Here is a 10,867-nt window from a genome sequence, read left to right on the forward strand (position 1 = left end):
TAATTTTTATTATTATTTAATGTTTTTTTTAAATTCATATTATCTCAAAAAAAATAAGATTAAAAAAAAGTCACATTGTCTTTGGAAAAAATTGTCAAAAATTGTATCAAGTACTCATTTGAGAAGCATTAAAAGTAATTTTTTTGAATTTTTGACTTATAAAAAATAGTAGATTAATGTCTGGTGCAATTTTTAAAATCAAATTACAGCTTTTCAAAAAACTATTTAAGAATTTATACAGAAATTAAAAAAATAATAAACACTTTTAAAATTAAAAATTTAAATACAAAATAATTTATATATAAATTACTTTTAATATAATTATTTATTATTTAATTTTTAAAAAAATTTAATTAAACTATTTATCCAAACTCACTATAAGTATTTATTATTAATTTGATAAATTAATTTAATATTATTTTCTCCAAAATAATATCCTTTAGGATGTGTTTAGATAAAATAGTGTCCTATTTTAGTCTTTAGAAACGTGCGAATTAATTCTTAACTGGCGGTTGGGAATAGCTGGGGAAATTAAAAACAAACACGGCTTCAGGCTTCAGGCAAACAAGGCCACTGCAGAAACCCATGGCTACTCCACTTCAAGACCGAGTCGCAATAATCACCGGCTCCTCCCGTGGAATCGGACGAGAAATCGCTCTCCATCTCGCCTCACTCGGCGCCAGAGTCCTTATCAACTACACCTCCAACTCCTCCCTAGGTGACTCACTCGCTGCACAGATCAACTCCCACGCCGCCGCCGGAGCTGTCCTCCCTCGCGCCATCGCCGTCCGAGGCGACGTCTCGGAACCGAACGACGTGAAGGCGCTGTTCGACTCGGCGGAGCGCGAGTTCGGCTCGGCGGTTCACATCCTGGTTAACGCGGCCGGTGTTCTTGATAGCAAGTACTCGACCATAGCCAACATTGCAGTGGAGGATTTCGATCGCATTTTCAGGTACTCTAACTGGTTATTGTTTCTGGATTTCTATTCCTAAAGTGAAATTAAACAGTTAGGATCAATTGATAAGCCTTTTATAAATTGTTGGCAATTGATTGACAGAATTTTAGTTTAGTTAGTCAAGTAGCTGCATAGTATGAGTTGGGATTCGGAAAGTTGAAATAATTTTCTAGTATAGGTGTTCTTGCAATAAGCTTCTATCACAACTTAACTGATTCAACAATGGGGTAAAACGTTAATTTAGTCACTGGAATTGCAAGATCCATTCATTTGTTTCCCTCGTATCTTTAAGAAATGCTGGTTTAGAGTTTAGTCCTTCAAGTTGAATTTTGTGAATCAATCTAATACTATTTTCTGTAATCACCAAATTACAAAAAGTTTTAATTAGTCTTGATGCAATTAGTCCCTGATGTTTTCTCTAAAATATCACAAATGAGACATCACATATCAGTCCTTGAAGTTTGAACTAACCTTATGGCGAGGACAAAATTGGTTGACTGAATTTAATTCGAGGGATAAATTGAGGTGGTTACAAGATAGATAAACCATATCTTATTTTATTCTTTTTTTTTTTTTAAAACAAGCAGCTCTTACAAGTTACAACTTCAAATTGAGGTTTTTTACTCCCCATATTGTCTTGGTCATACTAGTAACACTACTTGCTATATGCAAGCACAAATAAACCTGCATTATTATTTTTTGGACTGGGCATTGTTCTTTATCAATATACCCAGTTTGCGAATGAGGTCATTGTAGGGTATAGCTAACTCTGTTCTTAGTTACTACTAGTTAATGAATTAAACTCCAATGTGTTGAAACAAAAAAACTGAGGATCTTTTTTTATTTTTTATTTTTAATGACAAGCACCATACACCATTTGAGTTAGATGTCATAAATATGAACAAATGATTTTAATATATTTTTTTGGGGCTTGTTCTGGAAAAGAGGAAGTGGTGAACTTCTGGTTGCTCTTCCTTTTCCAAGATTGAATAATAGAAAACAACATTCAAAATCTCCTTGGGCCTGCATCTGGAAGCTTAAGCTTGAACTTCCATTTCTCTCTGATAATTTCCTCCTAATAAATGTTTGTTCATGTGTCCTCCAATTTCTTGACAATAAACATAGATGGCAGGAGAATTGTAGTATTGTTTTTCTTTTGTACTTTTCTAACCTTATTGGTTGAGTTCGATCAAGAAATTTTCCTGGCACTCATGGAGATCATCAGTAGCATAGCATGTGCGGTGGAAGATATTGTTTAATGCTCAATTCATATTATCATAGGGCCTTACAAATTTAATATCAAATATACATGCAGAAACATCATAACTGATTGCATATAAGTGTGCTAAACAAGACCCAATGGATCTTTAACAGTGTAAATGCAAGAGGATCATTCCTGTGCTGCAAAGAGGCAGCAAACCGATTGAAACGTGGTGGTGGAGGTCGAATCATAATGCTAAGTTCATCGATGGTGGGTGCACTGAGACCAACTTTTGGGGCATACTCAGCATCCAAAGCAGCTGTTGAGGCCATGATTCATATTCTGGCAAAAGAGCTGAAGGGAACTGGGATTACGGCGAACTGTGTTGCACCTGGGCCAATTGCAACTGAAATGTACTATGCTGGGAAGACCGAAGAGCAAGTGAAAGCGAATATTGCAGAGTCTCCTCTCAGTAGGCTTGGTGAGCCAAAGGATGTAGCTCCTTTGGTGGGATTTTTGGCTACTGATGCTGGTGAATGGGTTAATGGGCAGGTCATTCGGGTTAATGGTGGCTATGTTTAGTAGCTCTTGTATACTGTTCTACACGATCTCTCTTGTACGTTGTTGCATAAGAAGTGAAAACCCTGTAAAAAGGAACTAAATAAATGATTGTCATAAATAATTTCTTGATGATGTAGTTGATCCCTTCTAGTTGAAGATACATAATGCTTTCGTGGTCTTCTTTCCTCTAAGTTCTTTTGAGTTACTTGAGTCCAGCTCTTTGTTATTAAATCAAGTTGCGCAGCATACCAATTAATTCTTACAATGAGTCAATGACATTACTTTACACCTGATTCCTATTTGTTATGGGATATTTAGTTTTTTTTTTTCCTTTTTTTTAATTTATAAAAAAATGGGACGTATAATTACACATATGATTCATTTAACTTGCTTCTTTTTCCACTTGAGTGTGGACATCCCTACTACCTCTCATCTTTGGTAAAACAAGAAAAGTAAGAAGTCCTAAAACAAGTGAAGTATGAAGAAGTCTTTTCCTTCATGCAAGATCCAGGAAACTCTACCTGAATTTTACATAACGAGATCATCACTGCAACATAAACAGTTTCATTGAAATTCAGTGACAAAGTGATCTAAACGTTGATGTCAAGTCATAACCACGATCCGCTTCTTACCATTTGTAAATCTTTTAGCCTTTTGTGGTGTTCAGATTATATGACAAGCCCTCAAATGCTATCCACTTTCTCTGAGACAAACTCGGATAAGTAATTGAGGAGCACTGGTTCTCACGAGTTTTGTATGCTCTACACTAATTAGTTCCCGTTCAATGGAATTTATCAGTCCCATTTTGTCATTCATTTTGGTGTCAAATGTCAATGATCATTTATGGGACTAGTACTCATGATTAATTGATTACCAATAATTCTATGGCCGAGTTCCTGGAAGTCTATAAATTGCCCTTAGGACTCTTGGTCATAACCATTTTGATCATCTCTATTACTTAGATTTTTCAAATAATTCTTTCACAGGAACCATACTAGAGAGAGCTTGGTCATGTTTTCTGGCCTCAAGTATAGGAATTTCTCATCTAATGGAACTTCTTCTTGCTTTGCCTTTTACACGTGTGGGAATAAAAGAAAGTATCTTCTATGATGCTTAATATACATGAAAGTCGCTGGTACGGGTTGTGAGGTGGGTCGGTGATTCACCGGTCAAGGCGATGACGGGACTAGATTTCCATAACAGCGGGGGTGGTACCTGCAAAGACACTCTAACGTTCAAATTAGAATAGATATGAGAGATATATGTGAGGGTTAGGAATGAGTGTCGCACTTGAGGGAGTCCTTGACTCCCTCTATATAGTCTGGCGCAGTTATCTTATCTTATCTTATCTTATTGGTTAAGATAGAAAAAGTGTTTTAATTCGAATGATGGTTAGGAGTTTATGGTTAGTGGATAAGTTTGGACCCGGGTAACCGGACCGTGATTGCTTTGACGGGGGACCCGAGAAGAGAGTCTAGAACAGTAGCCCCCGAAGCGAAAGACCGAAGTGGGCTTGGTCTCGCTGCTTAGAAATTTCTGCTTAGCCATGCGACCATGAGTCCAAGTGTCCATGAGTTCGGCCCAGGGCGAAAGAATATCGTCTAGGGTCTATCGTCGAGGTTGGGGATCCGAGCTGCGCATTTTGACCGTTTTCGCTTGTTAGGTCGGGGAGTTTTTCTGTGTCGTCGGGAATGGAGTGATGAGATCTTCAGATTGGGGACCCGTGCATGTTCAAGTCACTGGACCATTGTGCTCCTTTTAAAGAAGTTTCGTCCGTTGCATTTTCCAAGGCGTCATAATGACGCTTAGCAGGAGGAGAGAGGTTTCGTTGTTTTTTCTTTTTCGCCTTCCACTCTTTTGTGTTTCCTTTTTTGTTTGTGGGATTTTTTTTATTTATCTTCATTGTAACTGCTTTTTCACCTTCTTTAGCTCTCTCGTTTTCTTACGAACATTTTATCCAGATTTTTCTGGCGCTGTGCTCCATTTGAGTTTGCTGGTGGGCTTATAGTGCTGCATCATTTTGCTTTTGTTGTTTCATTTCTGTTATTCTCTGAGAACCAAGTTAGTAACTTTGCCGCTGTAATAATTTATTATGCTTCTGCATTTCTGTTTTGTCTACTATTTGTGTTGTTGCATGCCTCTGTGTTTATTAATGGGAAAAATGTTTGATTGGAGTATCGCATTTGGTGTAGTTTTAGGGATTTTTGGTAGGATGCTTCGATTGTGGTCTTAGTATGGTTTAGGAATTACCTATATGTTAGTGTTTCTGGGTAGTGGGTTGACAGTGAAAAATCCTATTTGAATATAGATATGGTGCGACGAAAGAAAATTTCAAGGAATCTGATTCCTATCTTCTCGGCCAGGGTGTGCCAAACCTTTACCATTCGGTAACGTCCGACGTCTCAGGCACGTCCTGTTCTTTGGACGAGGGGGACCTTTAGAGGTTCCGTGATGAAGGCCGTGTTAGGTGGTGGGGCAGGTGGGATGACTCTTTTTTGGTAGTTCAATATTCATTAAGATATCACGAAACTATGTTTCTTTGAAGTGAGAGTTGCACGCCTTCTTGTTTGTTTTAAGTACAATCTATTGAAGCTTTACAATTTATCGATCCAACAAAGACAATGATAAAGTAAATCTCATATCAAACTCACCTTATTGATATAGAAGTTATATTTCCTCCCTGAATAAGATTTTAATACAAATTTATTTTGACATTCGAAAAAAAAAAACTAGTGAAACAATCGAGTTAATACTCAAAATGACCTCTGAAATTTGACCCGATGCAATTTAACCCTTAAACTTTCAATTGACTCAAATTGTACCTTAAAATTTTGACCCGTACCTCAATTTGGATCTTTCGACGTTTTCCGTAACCAAAAAGCTGACTTGGCAATTTTAAATGACACGTGGCACTGTAACGGCTAGATGACATGGCTAAATTTTTTAAGGCATCAATTTAACTCTTCACAATTTGAACATAGAACCTAGCGCAATCCCAATCCTCCCAAATCGTAAGAAGAGTTCTCCAGGAAGCTTTGGAGCAACAATTTGTCACTCGGTGAAAATCTCAGAACCACCATCATCAAGATTCTTTGAAACCTCAAAGATGGTAACTATTGATGGAACTTGGACAAACTTGATTTTACGTGCCATGATGACACCAAAGCTTGAACCTCCTCCATCTCTTATGTCCAAAATAGATCTTTTCTTATTGTTCTTCTATTCAGTATCGTCCCATTAACATTGATTATTTGTGCATCGATCACATTATCAACTGCTAGGCCATATTTCCTGAAGATGGTGCCAAATCCACCTCCATTCAAGTGTCCTCCAATGCTAATTGTAGCGCAACTCTCAGCAGGGAAGCCATGAACCTTGCTTCTATTCGCAATTGCGTAGTAGAGCTCTCCCAAAATAGTACCTGATTAAACTCACGCTGTTTCGTTTTTCATGTTAATGGTACTTCATAACATGATATTCGGTTTTTTTATTTTAATAAATATTTAAAATATTTAATTCTTAAAATACGCTATCAAAATGCATATGTCCGTCACAAAAAAAAGAGTACATGTTTACTTTGTGAAAGGTCCCGCAAAATGAAATTGAACTCCAAATTATATGTAGTAGGATATCAGAAATGAGTTGCAGAAATCTACATTCTTTTTCCTTTATTTTGCAAGAGATTGAATTTTAGTTTTTTTATGTGATTTTTAAATAATTTTTCAAAGATTCTTTTAAAACTTTAGAATAAATGTCTAAATAATATATTAAATACAAAAATTATTTGCTATAATAAAAATAAAAATTTATCTATTTTGTATTTTAAGAAGGCATGTTAAATTTATAAATTAATAAATCTTTTATTGAAAATATGAAAAAATTTAAATTTTTCATGTATTTATTTTATATTTATTAAATGAAAATATTTAAAATTTTTTAACAATAATAAATTTATCATGTGTACTTAGAACACATATTAACTACTACTATTTAGGGAAATTATGTTCAAATTGTGAGGGTTAAATTAATGTCTTCAAAAATTTGGCCATATTATTTAACTGTTATAATGCTATGTGTCATTTAAACGAAAAATACTGAAAGGATCAAATTAAAGTATGAGTCAAAATTTCAAAATACAATTTAATTCAATTAAAAATTTAAAAACTAAATTATGATAGAAATCAAATTTTAGGGACTATTTTAAATATTAACTTAAAATAATCATAATATAAAATGAATGAGTCAAAGTCAACCATCGATTATAAACTTTCCAAGTAAATGCACATGGCACGATGACAACGTATCTCACGTCACAAAAGACATTATGACATATGATCTCACGTAGCAATTACAAATTAGTAGTACCTGCTTCTGCTTGGGTTGATTAGTATTATTTTTGTATTTTAAATTAAGTGAATACAAAGAATTTTGATTCTTGACCTTCAACTTTCCTACCTTATATATATGCATTAGAAATTTAGATTCTGCCACATAAACCATACACATTCCTAGTTCACTATAACTAAGAAGTAAGAAACATATAGATATATAATAAACATGGCAACTCCAATTCCCGAACCCGTTTCTTATGACTCGACCCGGATTAAACCGCTCCAAGATCGAGTCGCAATCGTCACCGGCTCTTCTCGCGGAATCGGCCGAGAAATCGCGATACATCTCGCCTCACTCGGCGCCCTAGTCGTTGTCAACTACACCTCCAGCTCGTCCCAAGCCGACTCAGTCGTCGCTCAGATCAACTCCGCCGCCGATTCTCCGCCGCGAGCGGTCGCAGTCAAAGCCGACATCTCAAACCCTGACGACGTCAAATCGCTCTTCGATTCCGCAGAGCAAGCCTTCGACTCGGAGGTCCAAATACTGGTGAATTCCGCCGGTATCCTCGACGGAACATACCCGACGGTGGCGAACACCGACGTGGAGACCTTCGACAAGATCTTCTCGGTGAACACCCGGGGCGCATTCCTGTGCTGTAGAGAGGCAACGAACAGAGTGAAGCGCGGCGGCGGAGGGAGGATCGTCCTGCTGACGACGTCGTTGGTGAAGGCGCTGCGGGCGGGGTACGCGACGTATACGGCATCGAAGGCGGCGGTGGAAGCGATGGTTAAGATCGTTGCGAAGGAGCTGAAGGGGACGGGAATAACGGCGAACTGCGTGGCGCCAGGGCCGATAGCGACGGAGATGTTCTATGAGGGGAAGTCGGAGGAGCTTGTGGAGAAACTAAAGAATGATATTCCGCTTGGGCGTTTAGGGGAACCGAATGACGTGGCGAATTTGGTTGGTTTCATATATTTTATCCAATTCAGATTTGTTAGTTTTGTCCATTTTTGTTTGGATTTGGGTTATGTTTTGAGCGACGCAACCCGACGCTGTGTGTTATTATTATACTAGGATGGGGATCCATGCGGCATGAAATTAAAGTTGCCAAAAAAAAAGTTGCCTCAAATCTTCAATGAAAAAAAAAAGCATATAATCAGAAAAAAAATAAGCATCCAATATAATTTATAATTAACTTTTTTAAGAATTTTATTTTTTTATAAAAAGCATATAAAATACAATTGAATACAAAATAAATATAAAACTCTTACATAAATAACATATATTTAAAATGAAATTACCAAAGATTTAATAACAATAAAAAATAAGATCTACATATAACATTAAAAAAATAGAATTGGATAATTTTAATATTTCGTCATTACTGCATAAATACATAGTTTTTTGTTGAACAAAATAACTAAAAAAGACCACTCTTCTTGTTAAGAGAGTATTTAAAAAGTATTTGAATGTGAGAAACGAATTCTTTTTTTTTTAAATAATTTATTTCTATTCGAAATCCAATTCTATGACTTAAAATACCTTTAATATATTAATAGAATAAAATTTAATTCTTTAATTTGAAATAACTCTTATATGAGTTTGTACAAGATGTCCTCTGTACGGGTTGAGAGATGGATCGAAAACTTGCGGGTCGAGGCAGATGCCGCATTATTTTACTGGAGCAATGGGGGGTGGTACCTGCAAAGACACTCTGACACTCAAGTCGGAATGGATCTGAGAGGTATAAAATGTGAGGAATGAATGAATACCTGGAGGGACCTGGGTCCTCTTATTTATAGGTGATGGTGAATATCCTATCTTATCTTATTTGGCTAAGATAAGGGGGACGTTTGAATTCGAAAGTTGATTGAGAGCTCTAGTGGGTCAGTTCTGGGCCCTCTAGAGATGCAGGGCGGGGCGGACCCGGGTAACCGGGTCCCGAGACCGTTCCGGGTGTAGGATCCGTGAGCCGGATCTATAATAGTTGCCCCCGCAGCGGGAGAGCGAGCGAGGTCGGTCTCTGTCGCTGGTATGGTTTCGGCTATTTTGTTGCTCTTCTCTGGTTTCTCGGATCGTCGTTCAAAAATGGGTTTGTCACTTAGCGGGATAGGTCGGTGCGTCGGCCCCGAGTTTTGTGGCGTAGACCTAGTTTCGCCTGGTTGTTTGATTGACGCGACCTTTCTGTATCCTTGTATTCGTTGCATTTCCTGAGGCGTGCTTGTCAGTTATATTCCCCATTGGGGCAATTATTGCGAGGGTTGTTTGGACTGCTTTCCCTTTTCTGCCCATACGTGCCATGTTGTAGGCCATGTTGTTTATTAGGGCTATTTACGTCTTTTCGTCCTTTTGAAACCGTTTTGGATTTCTTATTTTTCTTCCCTAGTTTGCTTTATTTCCCATTTGCTTATTCCTCTTCTCTGTGGACTTCTCTCATTTTGGTGTTCTTCCTGCCTCTCTGCTGTTGCATTTTTCTGCCTCTCTACTGTCTTCAAGTTTACGTTCGCATTACCAGGTTGGTGTTCTTCCTTTTCTCCCTTTCAATCTGTGTTTGTTTGTTTCCCACATTTCTGTTTTATATCTGTTTTAGTGTGGATTAGGGTCGTGCCTGTGTTTGTATGATGCTCTTTGTTCTTGGGATAGTGGGTTTTATTTTTCTAAGGGGATGAGCACCACTGTGTAGTTAGTAGTAGGTAATGGTGTCTGTTTGGTGTTTCTCCACCATTTTTCGCCGCGAGGTTTGGCTGACTGACGGTGGTGCTCGTCACTATTTTAGGTATGGCTCGTCGACGGACTGAGGGTGTGAGGGCTCCGGTGGCCCCGGCGGGGGGTGTCCCTGGTCTTTTTTCTTGGGTCACTAGTGATGTTTGGGGGACGCCGTCGCAGATGACGGAGGCGGACCTCCGGCGGCTCCGTGATTAGGGAGCTGTTTGTGGGGGTGGCGACGCTGAGCGCTATTACGAGCTTGCCATTTCCGAGGTCGACGAGAGTGTTTGTTACACCAATCTCGACTCGCCGACCGTTCCGGATTGGTTGTAGTTGTATGAGGCAATGTTCACCCGACTTGGCGTGTGGCTCCCCTTTTCCTCCTTTGTTCAGCAATTGTTGAGTCGGTATTCTGTAGCGCCGTCCCAACTACATCCAAATAGCTGGGCCGCGATATGGACTTTCGAGCTCGTGTGCGAGTTTTCAGAGCTCTCGGTTTCGGTGAACATTTTCCTCTTCCTCTTCTTGTGTACCCTTCCAACCAAAAAAGGGAAGCACAAGAATGGGTATATGTCTTTTAGGGCTCAGCCTCACCGTCGGGTCTTCGGTTTGTATGAGGACTCTTTTCATGGCTTTAAGAGTGGGTACTTTAAGGTTCTCTCTGCTAGGGGGCATCACCCCTTCTGGCTGACGTTGGAGGGTGAGCGCCAGTTCCCTACGTACTGGAATTTTGGTGTGGGGCCATCCGTTTTGACATGGGTGACGCAGGAATTTTTGTCTACGAAAGACCGGGACGTCGCCCTCGTCCTTTGGCAGTTGTTTGGGGTGCGCCCTCTTAACCCTAGGGATGTAATGGGTGATCTAGTTGTTTGCCGGGCCTATGGCTATTTATGATTTCAAGCCATTTGCGTGTATCTTTAAGCCGTCGTGGCTTTAGGATTTTCAGTAGGTCGTTTTGGTAGTATGTTGTGGATATCCGATTTTTAGGCCTCGAGGGTGATCGGTCCTCGATGTTGGCCGTTTTGTTCTTTTGCCGTAGTGACAGTAGGGCAAGTGCATATTGAAATGAAATTTTATTAAGTTAGGGTCTCGTTAAAACCCTTCATTTTTG

The 10,867-nt window shown here is 38.7% G+C and overlaps 2 protein-coding genes across 2 annotated transcripts; both read left to right on the forward strand.

The window, feature by feature from the left end:
* Positions 1 to 501: 501 nt before the first annotated feature.
* LOC107494499 (NADPH-dependent aldehyde reductase-like protein, chloroplastic) lies at positions 502 to 2,850 on the forward strand. The gene is made up of 2 exons (XM_016115533.3): positions 502 to 953; positions 2,331 to 2,850. Exons 1-2 carry the CDS (start codon positions 586 to 588, stop codon positions 2,737 to 2,739), a joined length of 777 nt encoding a protein of 258 aa, XP_015971019.1. The 5' UTR covers positions 502 to 585; the 3' UTR covers positions 2,740 to 2,850.
* A 4,337-nt stretch (positions 2,851 to 7,187) lies between these two features.
* On the forward strand, positions 7,188 to 8,019 carry LOC107494510 (NADPH-dependent aldehyde reductase-like protein, chloroplastic; the record flags this gene model as incomplete). The annotated part of the gene is given in 1 exon segment (XM_021125023.2): positions 7,188 to 8,019. A coding segment is annotated over 1 exon segment (744 nt), but the record flags the coding sequence as incomplete, so codon positions are not given.
* Between the last annotated feature and the right edge of the window lie 2,848 nt (positions 8,020 to 10,867).

This window comes from Arachis duranensis, chromosome 6 (assembly GCF_000817695.3).
Source record: "Arachis duranensis cultivar V14167 chromosome 6, aradu.V14167.gnm2.J7QH, whole genome shotgun sequence".
NCBI lineage: Eukaryota > Viridiplantae > Streptophyta > Magnoliopsida > Fabales > Fabaceae > Arachis > Arachis duranensis.